This window comes from Sycon ciliatum, chromosome 5, assembly GCF_964019385.1.
Source record: "Sycon ciliatum chromosome 5, ocSycCili1.1, whole genome shotgun sequence".
Classification (NCBI taxonomy): Eukaryota; Metazoa; Porifera; class Calcarea; order Leucosolenida; family Sycettidae; genus Sycon; species Sycon ciliatum.
Window position 1 is genome coordinate 18750747 of NC_088647.1, and position 19128 is coordinate 18769874.

At 45.9% G+C, this 19128-nt stretch overlaps 1 protein-coding gene across 1 annotated transcript in view; it reads right to left on the minus strand.

Moving 5' to 3' along the window:
• Nucleotides 1–5759, minus strand: part of LOC135816864 (uncharacterized) — a 7515-nt gene extending 1756 nt beyond the window's left edge. Inside the window, exon 1 of the mRNA XM_065329966.1 lies at nt 4920–5759. Within this exon, the coding sequence (XP_065186038.1) occupies nt 4920–5759 (840 nt within the window). The remainder of the gene's footprint in view (nt 1–4919) is intronic.
• Nucleotides 5760–19128: the final 13369 nt, after the last annotated feature.

The window sequence follows — 19128 nt, forward strand, 5'->3', positions numbered from 1 at the left end:
GTTCGGCAAGAAGCGTGTGTTCCTAGTTGGAACAATCAACTTCATGACTATTACCGCCGAAGTCGCAACTTCTAACTTCGTATTTTAGAATCAAATCATAAAAACTCAAAGTCAATCTCCAATTGACCCAAACCTCGTTTATTCAACATAACCATATCCTATCCAATAAAAACAGTTTATAATAACAGTTTATAAAAACAGCTTGTTAGGATCGGACCCAGTCCGCTTAACCAAGAGAGCTAGCTCCCTTGGCTGCTGTTGGAATATGCAAGAATGGGCCTTTTAGATAAAGTCTAACAAGGAGAAGTGGCTATAGTTATGAAAAGATCACCGGTAACCATGGAGACAGACCACACTCTCATATAGATACTGGTTATAAATAGACCGAATAAGAAAAATGATCTGATAGAAGTACTTCAGGACAGCCTACGCATGGGTGACAGTACAGGCAACTGACGAACAGACCGTCGCTGACAAAGGTTTCTGGCCCGAAACTCTCTCACACACGGTTCGGCGCTGGCTCTTTGGCACAGACAGCTTCAACACCAGAGCTGCCAACGCTAACCAGGTAGACAACACCCTCTCCTCAGGCCCAGCATAATGGCGCGATCACAGCTGAATCCACTGGCTCGGCCTTACTTGATGGGGCCTCGGTCACCTAGCCAACAGCTAAATCCTCTTGCCCAACCCTTTTGTGCCCCACACAAGTTCATCACACCCTTCCCCTCATTGCGTTACATATTCTTCTATATCTATTGGTCATATTCCACTTGCACCACCATTCCTTCGTGATTCTGGACGACAAACTACTAAAACTCCTAATCAAACTGCCCAATTACCTTCATCCTTCTCAGTGCTCTCACTTAACTGCCGCTCCATAGTAAATAAGTTAGCTGTGCTTAGTCAAGTCTGTGAGCAGTATTCTCCAGACATAATCTGCCTATGTGAAACGTGGCTGACAGCTGCCATAGACGTCTCAATTTCAGGCTACACGTCATACCACCTGGACCGCCCACCTACGACCAGCTCCGATAACCTGCCAGCAAGAGGGTATGGCGGTGTTGCTACTCTTGTAGCTGACAGGTCGTTCATGTCCATCAAGCGCCGCTTTGACCTTGAGCGCTGTGGACTGGAGGCGGTTTGGCTCGAATTGCGGCCAGTGATCCTTCCCCCACTTCCCCACATCATCTGCTCTGTTTACAGACCCCCTGGAGACATCATCTCCCAAGTCCAGGCATTTAGTGACCTCCTAGAGGACTGTCTGTCCAATATTAGCCTTCCCTATTCTGAGATTGTACTTGTAGGAAACTTGAATGCTCGTCACTCTGACTGGTCTCCTAGACACACCACGAATCGTGCTGGAAGGGAGTTCCGTAACCTCTTCTCTTGTTTTGGCCTTGAGCAAATGGTGACATTCCCCACACACTTTACCCCCACAGCTCAACATCGTGTATTGACGTTGTGCTCACGGATCATCCTCACCTACTACTCTCTGTTACATCTCTTGCTCCTCTTGGTGCATCTGACCACGCACAGATCCTCAGTCACTTCCTACTGCCTACTGATGCTGTTTATCGTGATGCTGCAAACGGACATCCCGCTGCTGCAGCCGAAAAATACCACTTCAGGAATGCTCCTGCAAAGCCGGAATATGACTTTTAATCCGTGCCATCTTCCGTCTGGGATATTGTGAATGCAGAGCTTGCTGATATTGACTGGAGCTGGCATCTGCGTGCCAGCAACGTCAATGATGCGCTTTCGCACTTTTCTTTCATTCTCAACAGTGCCCTTGAGAAGCACCTCTTGCCATTCGGATAGCAGCTGTATTCTCACCGCTGCCCACGGCCCAGTCAGCCACCCTGGGTTGATGCCCATCTCCGCACAGCAATCAAGTGGAAATATTTAATTATTCCCGTTGCTATGCAGAAGACGTTACTTCAGCAACGTCTGGCGCTAGCCAGGGTCCACACAGCTTTAATTCCCGTAGCTATGCAGAAGACGTTACTTCAGTAACGTCTGGCGCTAGCCAGGGTCCACACAGCTTTAATTTGGTGTTTGTTTGTTTGTTTGTTTGTTTGTTTGTTTGTTTGTGTCACGGCTGGAGCTATCCCGTGTCTGTCCCGTATCCGTCCCGTATCTGTGACTACAAAGGCTCTACAGGATTGTACATAACAGCTGTCCACAATATTTGCGAGCCCCTGTATCTGTCCCGTACCGTACCAATATTCGTCGTATTATGTATACGACTCCCTGATGTACAGGGAAATTTGGAAAGAAATAGGGAGACGAGGAGGAAATTAAATTAGAATAGACGCCGAATAGGTGATATGATGCGTCAGCATAAACATTCTATGGAAGAGAGATCTCGTCGTCTCCAAAATAAGCGTGAACGAGCAATTCAGCGCCGGTCACAGGAAACGTCGGAAGAGAGATCCCGTCGACTCCAGAACGCCCGTGATCGGCAGAGTCCGCCGGTCCCAGGCAACGTCAGGACAGACATCCCGTTGAGTCCAGAACCCCCGTGATCGGCAGAGTCTAAGCCGGTCCCAGGAAAGGTCAGGACAGATATCCCGTCGAGTCCAGAACGCCCGTGATCGGCAGAGTCAGCGCCGGTCCCAGTAAACGTCAGGACAGACATCCCGTCGACGCGCAGAAAAACTAAATCTGCAGCCTCTTTTGCCGTCGAACAGGATACGTATTTTAATAGACTGTAAAGTTATCTAATGTCCAAATTTCGACGTGAGCAGCAGGTCACTCGCGTTGATTTTTCGACGTGCGAGCCAAATAACGTGAGCTGAACTTTCGCGTCGCAGACATCCCGTCGACGCGCAGAAAAACTAAATCTGCAGCCTCTTTTGCCGTCGGACAGGATACGTATTTTAGGAGCCTGTAAAGTTATGTAATGCGCTCCACAGGCAACCATGCATTCGGCGTCGTCATTGGCTCAACAGGTCAATGTACATGTATTACTACAAAAAGGCCAGAAAATCCGATTACTGTATTAAAATCAACTAATTTTCGCTGGCGATTTAATTTCGCTGATTTCGCCGCTTGGTACCAACCGGCCAAAGTAAATCGCAGGCCAAAGTTTGTCATAATTATAGGCAAATGATGCATGATTGAGCAATGGATGCATGTGAGAGCAAAAATACCGATCGATTTCAAATTTGACGTGAAATTGCGCGTCACGTCGGAAATAACGTGCATCTTAACCCCTCTAATAGAGAGGTTTCTATTTTCTCATCGGCCAAAATTTGTTGATTTACAGTATAAGGAGATAAAAGAAAAGAAGGAGCAAACCAAAAGTAGATGTTTATTAGAGAAATAACAATCCGCAATAAATTCTGCAAATACTTTTGCCTAACTCATAATATTCAAACCGATTGAAACGTTTTTGCAATACCGTGATGTGGCCAATCAACGGAAAAAGACATTTCCATCAGTTCTTATAACATGTACGATGAGCTAGGCAAAAAAGCATAAAAGCATAGCGTAGGGCCCTGAGCTTCCAAGCTCTCTCGTTTGGTATTATGTGTGTTTGTTTGTTTGTGTCACGCCTGGCGCTATCCCGTATCTCACGGCAAAAAAATCATAGGGATGTTATACATTTTTCAATTCTCCTATTTTTTTTCAGGCATATCCTGGGATTCGAACCCGCACTATCGCCCTACATGCATTCCCCCATACACTTCGCATTCATACCCATTCTTCCAAGTTGCTTCACGTTATGATCTTGCGTTTGAAAGCCCTATTTGAATATTGCCGGCAGCTGTATGTGGCCGGCTGTGTTTGATGGTACGGTACGGGAGACGGTGTCGTATTACCCTCGATCGTACCTGTTTCGTACCTATCCCTACCGTACCGTACCATCAAAGACGGCTGACCACAATGCATATTCAAATACCGTAGGGCTTTCAAATGCAAGATCATAATGTGAAGCAACTTGGAAGAATTAGTATGTATGCGAAGTGTATCGGGGGATGCATGCAGGGCGTGATATTTTTTTTTTTTAATGTTTATTTGAATTCGGATAGCTCAACAGTACAGAAGTACAACTACAAAGAGTACCGAATAGAAGGCCCCGAGAACGGGAAACCAAAAAAAACAAAAAAAACAAAAACAGCAACATCAAGTTACTGATTATGCACATTGCTTGAAAGCAAATCACAACAATGATTAAGAGTTAAGCTCTCTTTTAGCCAAATAGCCAATTTGACGCGGAAATCTGCGATAGTAGTGCAGGACTTCAGGTCGTCTGGTAAATAATTCCAAACAAGAGCCGATTTACTTGAAAAGGACAGAAAGCCAGACATAGATCTATAGCGATTGATACTCATGTTATGAGTTGTAGAGCCGCGAGTAGTTCGGGTAGACGTGCAGATGGGAAAGAGGGACTGCAAGCAAACAGCCGGCTTAATACAGTAACAGTGGAAAATGAATACAAGGAACAAAAATACTGATCGATATTGGAAAGAGGAAACATTGAGGTGGTGAAGAAGTGGCGTGATATTAGCTTGGGGTGATGCGCCACAAGCAACTCGTACAGCGCGCCAGTGGAGTGAGGCTAGCTTGTTTCTATTTTTAGCGGATATAATAATAATAATAATAATAATAATAGCACATTTCGCGTAGTAGAGCACTAAATAAAGAAATTCAGTGTTTTTTCCGCTTCTGTCTTGTGAGCATCATCAGCTAGGTGTAGTAGCTGCTGATACCGATTTCTCGCCGGGTGTCGAGCTGCACAGTTTCCTCCAGTCTGTCTTGTCTGCTGCTTGCTGTCGGCACCTGGAAAGGTCTTCCATGGTCTTCATTGGCACACCCAGCTTATTCAGCTGAGCAACCAGACTTGTGGCCAGTGTCAACCTTGGCCGTCCACGAGGTGCTTTGTTGCCCTTGTCAAAATAGCCGCTCATGGCTACTTGCGGTGGCGTGTCCGTGTCCATCCGTAGCACATGACCGGTCATTCGTAGTCGCCTACATGCAACTGTGTCTGATATAGGGTTGCTCTTGGTTCTGCGGTACAGGTCGTCGTTTGAAATTGTGTCTGGGTATCGTATTCCAAGGAGTGATCGCATTTGACGCCGGTGGAATGCGTCTGCCTTGGCCATTGCTGTTGACGATAATCCCCAGGTCTCGCAATTGTACAGGAATGTCGGCAGTACGATAGCGTTGTACAGGCGTAAGCGTGTCTTCTCCGCTACTTTATCTCTACGCAGCCATAGGGCGTACAGCTGGCCAAACACGCGAGAGGCAAGTTCCATCCTGCGCCGAACATCCTCTTCCTCCCCCATCAAGGAGCCAAGCTGCCTAGATGTCCGCCAGCTCCCGGAATCAGGTGACACACGGATCCACTCTGTTTTATCTGGATTTACTTTTAATGACCAATCGTGCAGTGTGTCTGCTATTACAGGCAGAGCATTCTCAAGCCACAGCCTGCAGGTTGAATAATAGGAGATGTCATCTGCATAACCCGTCTCTGGTGGTAGACTTGCGTCGCCAGCAGGGCGGGGCGCGAGACGAGTTCTGCATTCCTGTAGTGCAGCCTCCAGATAGCAGATGAAGAGAACTGGGCTGAGACTGTCGCCTTGTGGTGTTCCAATAGTGCTCTCAAACGGTTCAGCTGTGGCACTTGCAACCTTAACAGTGATAGTTGTGTTGTGGAGTAGGTGGTGGATGAGACATGTGCAATCTGGATTGGTGATTGCAGACATCACCTCCAGCAGCTTCAGGCGGTTAATCGTATCGAAGGCCTTGGACATGTCCAGGCCTAGAATGTGAAATTGCTGTCGGTAACGAATGGCTCTTGCAGCGATCCACCGCTGGGTCCATACCACGTCCGCTGTACTACGGCCCGGGCGGAAGCCGGACTGTGTAGTACCAAGATGACGAGAGAGTGCCCCGGATTCCGTGATGCGCCGAAGCACAATGATCGATATCACTTTGCGGATAGAGTTTAATAAAGTGATGGGCCGCAGACTGGTTACAGGACCCTTGGGCTTGTTAGGCTTAGCGAGAGGTATGAGTATTCCTGGTCCAATAGCCGTCGATAAATTGGCACCCTGCGAAAGGTATACAGGGAGAGCATATTCTAGATCAGGCTGAATAACACCGACAACGAAAGTACGGCGGGCAAACAGATAGTGCGGATTCGAATCCCAGGTTATGTCTTAAAAAAAAGGATTTTTTTAAAGACTGGGGGATGCATGCAGGGCCCGATAGTGCGGGTTCGAATCCCAGGTTATGTCTTAAAAAAAGGAATTTTTAAAGAATTTATAACTTCCCTATGCTTTTTTTGTCTAGGTCATCAAGGCAAAAAAGCATAGCGTAGGGCCCTGAGCTTCCAAGCTCTCTCGTTATTAATTATGATCTCTATAGCATTTTTAAGAAGTACCCAACCCAATAGGAATAACAACAGTGCACTTTCGCCAATCTACTGTGAGGCGTGTGCTTAAAGCCATCAACCCGTCAAAAGCAACTGGCCCTGACTCTGTCCCCTCTCGGGTGCTTAAGATGTGTGCAGATTCTCTTGCACGCCCGCTCCCTCATCTGTTCTCTCTCTGCTTCCGACAAGGCCACCAGCCTTCTGCTTGGAAGGTGGCAAACGTTGTCCCGGTCCACAAAAAGTGCTTAAGATCTTGTGTGAAGAATTACCGTCAAACATCACTTCTCTACATTATCTCCAAATTAATGGAAACCATAATCAACCGGAGCATCACAAACTTTCTCGACAGCAACTCTATTCTTTCTGCTCGCCAATTTGGCTTCCGCTCTGGACTTGGCGCAACCGACTTCCTCCTAGCTCTTCAACACCAATGGAGCCGAGTTGCCAACAGTGGAGGACTTGTGCGCGTCCTGGCAATGGATATTGCTGGGGCGTTCGACAAAGTGTCGCACCCGGGTATCCTGTATAAAGCTGAGTTGTATGGGCTCCAGGGACATCTTCTCGCCTGGCTCAGAAGCTACCTCACCAACTGCATGCTCCAGGCTGTAGTGAGCGGAGAGACCTCCTCTGCTTACCCCATCATGTCAGGCGTCCCCCAGGGTAGCATCTTGGGCCCGACTTTATTCCTTCTCTATACGAATTATGCTGTGGATCATCTACCTGCTGGGGCCCAGCTTGCTGCATATGCCGATGACACCACGTTGTACAAGTGCATATCGACCAATACTGCCGTACCCGAAGATGTTACCACACTCCAGCTTGCTGTAAATGCGCTGGCAGACTGGGGAATGGCCTGGCACATTAGGTTTGAACCTACAAAGTCTCAGTCTCTCCTGATTTCTCACCATCGCAACACAGTCGTCGTCCCACCGATTGTATTCCAGGGCACAGTTGCTCCGGAAGTCGACCAGCTGAAGCTGCTCGGTGTGCTGTTTGACCAACACCTGTCCTTCACAGCTCATATCAGGCAATGGGTATTCGAGGCTCGCAGCGTCTCGGCTTCCTCCGGAAAGCCTCGCGAGTGCTGGACTCCAGGTGCCGTGGAGTGATCTACAAGGGCTTTGTCCGCCCTGTTTTGGAGTACGGCATGCTCGTGTGGATAAGCGCTGCACCCACCACTCTGGCTCGCCTCACTGCCATCCAACGCCGTGGCCTTCACCTAATCGGTGATGGAGCCTACCTCCCTAGCTTGGACATTCGCAGAATGGTCGGAGCACTCTGCTTTCTGTACAAGCTCCACTTTTCAACTGGCCCAGACATGCTTCTCACCCTTCTTCCACCCCGAGCGACCAACACATCACGCCATAGCCGACGCACACAAAAGCATCCCTAACACCAGTTTCAGCTCACTTCCACTCTTCCGCCCAGAGCACGGAATGATGTCCTTCGGTCCTTCCCTGACGCTGTTGTGGAGGTCTGGAACCAGCTCCCGCAGTGCGTTCTGCTGAACCAGCACACAAGGAAAGGACTGCAGACGTTCAAAGAAAAGGTCAACGCCCACCTGCGCCTTACCCGCTGGGAGTGGGCAACGGACAGGTTATGAATAATAACAAAAGACGAAAAAAGCTCTAACTCTGTTCCCTCCTCCACTCACTTCGTTGATTCTCTGATAACTTTTTATTGTGCATATTTTCCCCCGTAATCCCCAATTATCTACCCCCCCCCCCATGCGTATTTTCTGTAATCTTTTGATTTTGTGGAGCGCTTGGGTTGCAATGAAGCCGAGACCCTATGGTCGGTCAAGCTGTCCCTGTCTCTCCCCCACTCCTGCCATTCCATATGTCTCATCGCTACCTTGCTGCTTTGTGCCATCAAATGGTAAGTGTTTTTTTTGTAAAGAAAAAAGAACAAAAAAACAAAAAAATACAAAAAACAATCAAGCGTACCAACAGCAGCGAAATATAGTGAAAACCCTGACGCGGACCACGTACAGAGCTTATATCTGCTCAGTGCAAACTACTTTACAGGGTAGACACCGTTCATCGCTTCACCAAAAGTTGCACGTGTAGGAGTAGGATGCAAATTTTCTAGCTCCAACTTTGGCTGATTTGTTCTTGTTTTAAACGGGTTCGCCATGCCCATGTCCACCAGGTCTAAAGAAAGCGGAGAAGATAACTCTAGTACGACTCCGATTGCCCAAAGTGGTTCTCCGAGCACTGGTATGGACGGTTCTGTTGACGTCACGCCTTTATTTGGCGAAAACGGCTCTTCTGGATGCCAAATTGATGTTGCCTCGTCTAACTTGCCTGCTAACCGTAAGTGCTCATGCATGTGTCATTTAGAAAAGTGATCCTGTCAGCCTTTCTATTATTGTGTTCACATGGCAGAAAAAACGACATCGCTATGCTACGTAAGTTTCTACGTAAGGTGCTCGGTATTTCACTTAGGCTACGTAAGTCTCTACGTAAGGTGCTAGGTATTAGATCTACCAACGCGTGGTAGCCGTGTGCTGTGCACGTGCACGGCAAACATTGTGTTCAGTGCATGCAGTCCGCGGATCCGTGTTCGGATGTGCATGCGCGAGGAACTTCCTTCTTTGGAACTGCTTCTTGCATGAGCTGTTTCGGATATTTCATCTCATGGCCTGGCTTATTTCGTTTTGGCGCTGCTGAGACCTCCTTTCGCGGAATATTACTCAAGGACAGGTGAGTCGACCAGTTGCCTTTGATTCATTTGCTTGTGTTGTTTCTTTCATTCAGGAAAAGTGTGCTGATTTTGGGGCGGAATGCAATAAATAATGGAAAAGTTGACAGGATCTCTTTTCTAAATAATTTTGCTTTTCTGCTGCCGAGCTGCGAGGCCTCCTTTTACCGAATACTCGATGACAGGTGATCTCTAAGTTGACCGGTTTCCTTCGATTCATTTGCTTATGTTCACCCTTTCATTTACGGAAACGTGTGCTGATTTTAATCGGATTTAGATCCATATTTATCTCTTTGCCCTTGTCTACAGTGTGCGAAGAACGCGAGTTCACCTTCTTGACGGTGAGGCTTATGTTAGATGTGTTGTCGAAATACTCATATTCATTGTACATTGGTACGTTACAAGTAAGGCACTGGTCAGTGGCATACTATCGTTGGCAGTTCCCAATCTGGAGGGAAAGGTTCAAGTACCAATTGACCGAGTTTGCAAAATAAATTCGCATATCAGGGGAAATCTCTATTGTGGAGAGGTTCAGTAACTTGTTTGTTTCATACGAAACAATCCAATGGGTGCAGTTTGGTCTCGTGAAAATCTCGTACTTGTATGATTGGATTTGTTTACTCGAGTCTGGGCTGCTTGATTTGTGAGTACCGCCGAGATTGCACTGCCCCAAATAAAGTTTCGTGCCGCCAAAGCAAGAATTACGATCTGCAATCTGTTTGTAGTACCTGTAAGAATGTGGATTACATGTATCGTACTTTCTCTGTTGCTGTTTCAGTTGCCGTCATGTTGCTAAAGAAAGGTTCAGTAGAGAGGTTCTACAAAACGAAAATTCGAACGAAGTTTCGCGACAGTCCTTGCGAAAGTGTGTGCGAATTTTTGCACGAACTTTGCGTTCTGAACATTTTCGTAGTTTGCGCGGGCCAAGTGCACGTACGCCATGACCCGATCTCACGAAATTTCCTACGACAGTTCATGTCGCGTTCTTTGCAAGTTTCGCGTCCAAAGGTGCGAAGTTTCGCACTTCATGATGTAGAGCGAAAGTTTGTACGCATTTTCGTTTTGCAGAATCTCTCTCTGACTCATTTGTTTCATACGAGACGAGTCAATGAGTCGGTGTGGCTTAGAATCTTTCGCTGTAGAAGAAATCTATTCGTATGTCTATTGGAGAAATAATTGTATTCACTGGTTATAAAATAGGTTAAGACAAACTCACAGAATAAATACCATCGGTCACTTGGTGTTCGTCCTAAAGAGGCTCGATTGGATATCATTCATACTCACCAAAAGATGTGTAAGATTTTATTATTGTGAAGTGCCTTGTTTATCTCTCAGTACCTCCAACCACAGCCTTGCCCCTTTTATCCTCGGGATCAGTGTAGTTGTTTGAACGAGGTTTTGGACTCAGCAATGTATTCGTTTACATTTTAATTCATGTTTATTGTTCCTCCTTTGCTGTGTTGTTTTAAAAAATCGTGGACTAACAGTTTGAAGTCATTGAACTACTTCCAAAAGTTGTGTCGGCAGGATAACCATTTCAGTGCAATATGATGCAGGATGACCTTATCACGATAAGCCATGATTATAACTAAATATTGCGACAGAGCTTTCGGCCATATTTTCAATTCATTCCCAACTCATCACAACCACGCGCCCTTCAGCCGAACCATACACACACCAGCAAGGACACTTCCGTTGAGAGATAATATTGCTCCACGCCTCTAGACAGCTGTTTCGCTCCCTGTCGGAGCTCATCAGTAGAGGATAATAATGATGATAATGGAGGAATGATCATTCTTACGCACCAGAAATGGCGCAAATGCGCGCTTTCCACATATTATATCAATGGCATATGCAAGCTGCTAAAATGGTAAAGTGTGAGAACAGCGATAAATAATCATAGTACTCGCTCATTGGTGGAGAAACACACCACACAAGCGACGAAAACTTGACGCGGAATACTGATGCCAATGGAAAGTACATGTATGTTGTTTATTATTATGATGTTGCAATGTCCATGTATGCAGGCGAGGCGAGACTCACCGCCGAGATCCCCCAACGCGACAGGCTCGGTTGCCGTTCAGGATTCACACCGACCTGTCCGCCCGTCAACAGGATCGACAGCGGGAGGCCCCACTGATGCCGATGTCGATGCACACCAGGAAACTTGTAGTCGTGAGTGTGATACTAACAGGTCTAGTAGCAACCACTGACAAACGAGAGGCCAGCTGGGGCATTCACTCCAGTCAGGGATGCTTGGTCGACGTATTTTCAATTCATTCCATTGATATATGTTGAAAGCACGCATTTGCGACATTTCTGGTGTGTAAGAATGATCATTCCTCCATTATCATCATTATTATCCTCTACTGATGAGCTCCGACAGGGAGCGAAACAGCTGTCTAGAGGCGTGGAGCAATATTATCTCTCAACGGAAGTGTCCTTGCTGGTGTCTGTATGGTTCGGCTGAAGAGCGCGTGGTAGTGATGAGTTGGGAATGAATTGAAAATATGGCCGAAAGCTCTGTCGCAATATTTAGTTCTGAAGTTTTAATGCGCCGTTAGTGGCAGAGCAGAGTGGACACGAAGAGTCGGTGAAGCAAGAAGGAGAGGTGACAAGACGAGTCGGTGAAGAAGGAAGGAGGAAAGCAAGACACATCTGCAACATCTTTGATCAAACTGAGCTGAGCTGCTGATACGAAGCGTCGACCAAGCATCCCTGACTGGAGTGAATGCCCCAGCTGGCCTCTCGTTTGTCAGTGGTTGCTACTAGACCTGTTAGTATCACACTCACGACTACAAGTTTCCTGGTGTGCATCGACATCGGCATCAGTGGGGGCTCCTGCTGTCGATCCTGTTGACGGGCGGACAGGTCGGTGTGAATCCTGAACGGCAACTGAGCCTGTCGCGTTGGGGGATCTCGGCGGTGAGTCTCGCCTCGCCTGCATACATGGACATTGCAACATCATAATAATAAACAACATACATGTACTTTCCATTGGCATCAGTATTCCGCGTCAAGTTTTCGTCGCTTGTGTGGTGTGTTTCTCCACCAATGAGCGAGTACTATGATTATTTATCGCTGTTCTCACACTTTACCATTTTAGCAGCTTGCATATGCCATTGATATATGTGGAAAGCGCGCATTTGCGCCATTTCTGGTGCGTAAGAATGATCATTCCTCCATTATCATCATTATTATCCTCAACTGATGAGCTCCGACAGGGAGCGAAACAGCTGTCTAGAGGCGTGGAGCAATATTATCTCTCAACGGAAGTGTCCTTGCTGGTGTCTGTATGGTTCGGCTGAAGAGCGCGTGGTTGTGATGAGTTGGGAATGAAGCCATGATTATAAACCAAAATAAACACAGAATCAACAAAAACATCTGCGACACGCACCTGGCTACATTTCTCAAATTAATTCTGATCGAGGGTGGGGAAATCTGAAATATCTGAAAGGCAAGACAATTTTATGACAGAGTCATGAAATTCGGCAACTGCAAGTTGCAACATGCACAGAATGACCTCCGTATAAAAAAAGTATCACCACCACCAGACCACGACTCACATGTTTCCCCGCCGAAAAACATGCATTATGCCAGTGCCATTTTCTGCAAGAAAAGGCCTGCACATCATGCCTATAATACGGTATTGATGTGAAGGCCATCATTATTGATATGGGGCATTCCATTGATTGGTGACAGAAAAAAAAACAAAAGAAATTATAGCAATAAAAACTGCTTTATGGCAGTTTTCTAAAAAAAGTTATTGTGTTCTAGTCAATGGACCCCGTCTAAAAAGTAAGAAATTAACGAAATGTGATAGCCAAAAATTAAAATTTCACACAAAACCTCACAATAATCACACACAGAATGAAAAGCTACATGTACCGTAGAAGATCTTTTCTCCGCGTGATCCTCTTTCCTATGCATGCATGTTGCCAATTGTTGGTGCAGTACAAGTTTAGTGTTGAAAGCAGCATTTCAAATGTTGTGATTATTGTGAGGTTTTGTGTGAAATTTTAATTTTCGGCTATCACATTTCGTTAATTTCTTACTTTTTAGACGGGGTCCATGGACTGGAACACAATAACTTTTTTTAGAAAACTGCCATAAAGCAGTTTTTATTGCTATAATGACCATAGATGTTGCGGTGGCGAATCTTTCATGGGGGTCATGAGTAGTTTGATCAAGGAATTGGCTGCCATGAAAGAAGCTATTGTTGACAACAATTCCCTGAGAATCGAAGTGGCGGCACTCAGGGAGGAAGTTCAGAAATTGCGTACGAGTACATGTACCCCAACAGGCCAGTCCACATCCTCGACGGCCACATCAGTGATCAACCCACGCACATCTGACTCAGGGCCTGCTACACGCAACTCGTATTCAAATGCTTGCAGCTCAGGGGTTACAACTGACACGAGTACACCACGCGAACCAACATGTGATCCCGTACCGGTCGAACCTGAGTGGAAGGACGTTGAACGGAGAAAACCGCGAAACCCTGCACGCACGTTGGCAAATAAGACTACCACTGCCAGCCGTGAAGTAGCACACAAGCCAGGCCAGTGCACTGTCACCTCGTATTATCAGCACAAACCTAAAGCTCCTGCAAGTTTTCGTAGAGCCCCTCGGATAAAATGCGGCTAAACTCACCTTGGCAATGTCCACATGGGATGTAGTGCTGATTCCATAGTAGGTTGGTGCGAGAAAAAAGACCTGCCAATCATGAAGTGCAGTGTGTCAGAATCCCGGTACTTCGGACTGGCGTACGCACATGTCGTGATCCCAGCAGATCAAATCGACAAAGCCCTGCAGGAAGACTTCTGGCCAGGGGAGGTGCGTGCACGAGAGTGGAGATTCGCCTTGGACAAGATAGCTTCAGCTTCAGCCACATCATGAATCCCTTACTGTCCTGAAAAACAACTTGCGTGCTGGCATTCAGGAAGTTCTTTCCTGGATGTCGTCCTGGATATTGTCCCCAAATCTATCAAAAACAAAGATCATGCTCTTCCCGCCCCAGCCAGAGTTCACAACCCTCATCCATGCCAACTTTCCAAATCCAATTGACATAGTGTCTTCTCACAAACACCTTGGCATTGTCATTGACTCTGCACTCTCCTGGGTACCCCACATCGAATATATCTGTAAAATCAAGCAAATCCTTAGGAATTCTCTCCCCCCACTGGTCCTACCTCCCACTTTCTTGCAAGCTTCTATTTAGCTTACCTTCTCCCAATATTTGATTATGCCGATACGTCTTGGGCTGGATTATCCTCTTCCGCTGCTGCAAAGCTTGAAATACAGCACAAGAAAATCCTTAAAATTCTCCTCCGCCAACCCCGCATGCTCTCATCATCCGCCCTTTATAAAATCTCTCACACAACCCCGTTATCACATGGACGCAGTGTACACCTGGCTTCTCTTGTCCATTCTATTAAGCTTGAGTTGTGCTCACCTCATCTCATGTGTTTAAATTGGTTCTCTTCTCTAAGAACTAGAAACTCGCTCTTATTCCCTAAGTGTAACTCATCCACTCTTTTGCGCTCCCCTCTCTTTATTGCTTTTTCTGTTTGGCTCACTCTACACAGAGAAGTTAAGGGTCTGACCTCACTCCACCTGTTAAAGATCCGTGCCGCCCCTTATTTACTACGACCTAAAAAGCTCATTATTCACATGTCCTTTGCGTGTCTGTGTTTTTCACTGTTTTAATTTGACATTATCTTTCCTAACGGAGATTTTGTTGCTGTTCATTTTGCTCTCTGTGTGTTTTCACTGTTTTTAATATGACATTATCTTTCTTTACGGAGCTGTTGTTGCCGTTCATTTTGCTACTCTTTCTTTTCCCTCCCCTTATTTTTATTTATCGTCGTAGTTGGCAATCACCCACTCTCTTAACATTGGCCGGTGTTTCCACCGAGTCTTGAGATGTTGTAATAATAATATAACATAGCCTATGAAGAGTAAAAGAAATTGAACCAAAGACAACAAATACTCGTCCAGCACACGAGTTGTCATAGAAACACAAATAACAGCTGTCCACTAATTTTGTTGTTGGCGATTGAGTAGGAGGTTTTACTGGTTGATTCTAAACACAATAAATGAGGAGGCCGAGGGTTTATGACCAATAAAACCTCGGCCTCCTCATTTATTGTATACATAAAGATCATAATGTGTTTTACTACTGAACCACGTGGCGATTGGTTTGGTCGTACAGTTGTGTATTCTTGAAATCTGTGGACATTGACATTTACTTAAACATAGCAGCCTAACCTGTGTAAACAGACACAGAAACCTGTTGCCGTTGTCCAGTCAAGTCCACACACACTCTAGCTTATGGAGGGTAAATGTGTGGTGAGCTGTTTATGTTGTCTTCGTCAACTTATCTGATCACAGTTTTTCATTAGGTCCTGCTAAATTCTGTGCTTGAAGCTTGCATAGCTTATCTTGCCTTGCTGCAAATGGGCGCATACTCGTATCCCGATTTCTAGCGAATCAGACAATGATGGCTATGATTTTTTCTCTACTTTGTCGGCAATTTCTAGCATTTTTGTAACTCGAGTTTAAAATCTCATTTCAGCTTTCAAATGACGCAACCATAGACACATAACAACAGTTCAGTAGTGTACTTACAGCATCTGTAACAGTGTAGTCCGAACGTTAGCTGGCTTTCTCTGATCGCTGCTCCACTGGAGGCGTAACTGAACTCTTAAATGAACGCTTTCTAGTTGTACCTTTTTAGACTCACAAGTTATTTCTCTCCAGCTCTGTAGGTGCACATTTAGAGATTTTCCATCAGGATTAAACTATGACGAGCGCAAGGCGCACATGTATGAACACTATGTGTTCATTTGCTAACGTTGATCCAAATAATGATCTTCGTTAGTGCGACTTTGGCCAGTACTCGCAAACGCATACGTCTGTTGCAGTACTCATGACTTCCTGGCTAGGGTCTCAATGTAGTCATCAGCTCAACACGTTTTCAACACCAGGCAAAGATAGCCTCCGGACAGGTGGTGGCCATATGTCGAACAGCCACACACACTTACATGAACCCAAACACACATAAACACATACGAGAGAGCTTGGAAGCTCAGGACCCTACGCTATGCTTTTTTGCCTTGATGACCTAGACAAAAAAAGCATAGGGATGTTATAAATTCTTATAAATTTCTACTTTTTGTTTTCAGACATAACCTGGGATTCGAACCCGCACTATCGCCCTGCATGCATCCCCCGATACACTTCGCATACATACTAATTCTTCCAAGTTGCTTCACGTTATAATCTTGTATTTGAAAGCCCTATTTGAATATGCATTGTGGCCAGCCGTCTTTGATTGTACGGTACGGTACGGGACAGTTACGGGACAGGTACGGGACAGGTACGGTCGAGGGTATTACGACACCATCGACCGCCTTGATGACGGCAAAAAAAGAATAGGGATGTTATAAATTTTTAAATTTTCCTATTTTTTCCGGCATTCCCTGGGATTCGAACCCGCACTATCGCCCTACATGCATTCCCCCATACACTTCGCATTCATACTCATTCTTCACGTTATGATCTTGCGTTTGAAAGCCCTATTTGAATAGTGCGGCCAGCTGTATGTGGCCAGCTTTGTTTGATGGTACGGTACGGTACGGGACAAATACGGGATAGTGCCAGGCGGGACACAAACAGACAAACACACACACACAAACAAACAAACACCAAATTAAAGCTGTGTGGACCCTGGCTAGCGCCAGACGTTAGTGACGTAACGTCTTCTGCATAGCTACGGGAATAAACACATATGCATAAATACAAACGTGGGCAGACACATACACAAAACGCACCCACACATGTACACACACACGCACACGCGCAAACACCTACATATACACACGCACACTGGAGGCGAATGAAGCGCTGGTAGTCGGTTGATATTTTAGCCCCTGGCGTACTTCGTGCAGTGTGCTACAAGTCACGCAAATCGATGATTTCCACGCCAGCTTCGGACTCTTTGCTGTCTGATGATCGCTCAAATGCATGAAATTGGACTTTTCAGACAAAACAACCTTTGTCTCCTGTGTTTGTGAGGAGAGATACGTTATGTACAACGGTCCTCACCCGACCAGTTCTTTTCTACACCCTATTTGCCTTTTTACTTTTTTGGAATTGATGAAGCGGAAGACAATCCCCATTGTTAACCCATTTTGGCTGGGAAAGGGTATACAGTGGTCCCTCTATAATCCGGCACCATTTGTGCCACGAAAACCTGCTGGATTAGGGAGGGTGCTGGATTAACAAATCTGATTTACTGCTGCAATGTGCATGAAGAGGACATTTTGGCTACTGAAAATTGTGCTGGTTTATCGAGGGTGCTGGATTATAAAGTGCCGGATTAGAGAGGGACGACTGTATATCTCATAGGAAGGAATGAATCCCGGGAACAACAGCCTCTACGATACGTTAATAGCTGCCAAGATCTTACCTGATTACAACAGTAGAATCGCGAGATTCCGCCCTCTACTAAGCCAATTCTGGGAGTCCTTCGGCTTATACGTGTTTCTTCTCATCCAATTAATCTTTTCGATACAAGTGACTTCTTCTAAACCTTGCGCGAGTCTTTCGAACTGAACATACTACGCAAGCCATCTCCCTGCTCAAGGTTAACGCACAGATACAGTATGGATTCCAAATGCATAAATGACTGAAATGCATGACTGCCAATTTAGTTTGTGTGTATTCATGATTTATTGTAGATTCCGGTGTCACCTCTTGACGTTTTCCATAGTCCTCCCTTAGTGACTGGCAAGTGAAATCAGATCGTCCTGGGTGTCACGTGCTCTGACAAGCGTCTACCGATCGCCTGTCAATTTTTAGTTCATTTCTCTTAGTGCATAATGTGAAGTATCGGAACGTTCGCTGTCTACCCGTGTCAGACCGTTTGAAGTTTTCTGATTCCCGGGATGATCACGGACAGTAGTGTTTTGCACGGTATATTGTCTAGCCGGTCTTACACCGAGGCATGTTTGGCATGAGACCTTAGATTTCGGTGTCAAAATATTCTAGGTTTTAGTGTTGACTTGCGTCACCTGGGTCAAAACTTGGCTTACTTGGGTCAAATGTAAGCGTTATTTAAATAGAAACCCATATGTATCAATGACCTCGGCTTCCAAAGTAATAAGCTCAGCTTTAATTTGCGGTATCATCACACGGGCAACAGTCTCCCTGAATGAATGTGGTCAACCTACATTGCATTATAAGACTTTTTCAGAGGGGGTAGCGACGTTGTCAAATACGTGTGGCCTTTTAAAAACACAAATAAGGCCGATCGCGGCAGCTCCAAGCCTTGTATCAGAGTGCTTATGCACAGATGTGCAAAGCAAGATACACATACGATAGAGACGAATAGCTGTGTCGCTATTCACCCAAAATTTTTGCCGTGTGATGATTGCTTAAATCCGTGAACCTTGAAGTTTTGTATTTGTATTTATGGATTCTCCACAAGCCTTGGCCTAAATCGAGGGAGTCTTCGTTACATGTACACAGCTTTTCGCTTCCAGCGTCTGTGTGTTATTATAATATCAGCATTTGTATATTAGAAAACTGGTCTTGCAAACACTCCTCCTCTTCTACTTGCCGACAGGTTTCAGGCCCCGCTAGCCTTTACACACACCAATTCATCAAAGCAGAAAAGTCGTACCGGGTATTTGTTCTTCTAATGCTGTTCTCACAGTGGTCCCTGGTCATGAACCGGAACAAAACCGAGTATACGACATCTTCAGAAGTGCGGACAGGATCGATGAAGAGTGGAGAACAACGCGCAAGCTGGGTTCGCTGCTGGGCGACGAAGAGGATATTATGCGGCGGAAACAGCTGGCGACTGCAGCATTTCAGTCCCTATGGAGCCTCTGTAAGAGGCATTAGCACATCAGCGAGAAGTTGCGTCTGCGGCTGTACAACACCTTTATTACCCCAGTACTGACGTACAACTCGGGTAAGTGGGGGGTCAGTGTGACCGATCTGTCTCGCCTGTATTCCTTCCTTCGCCGTCAGAA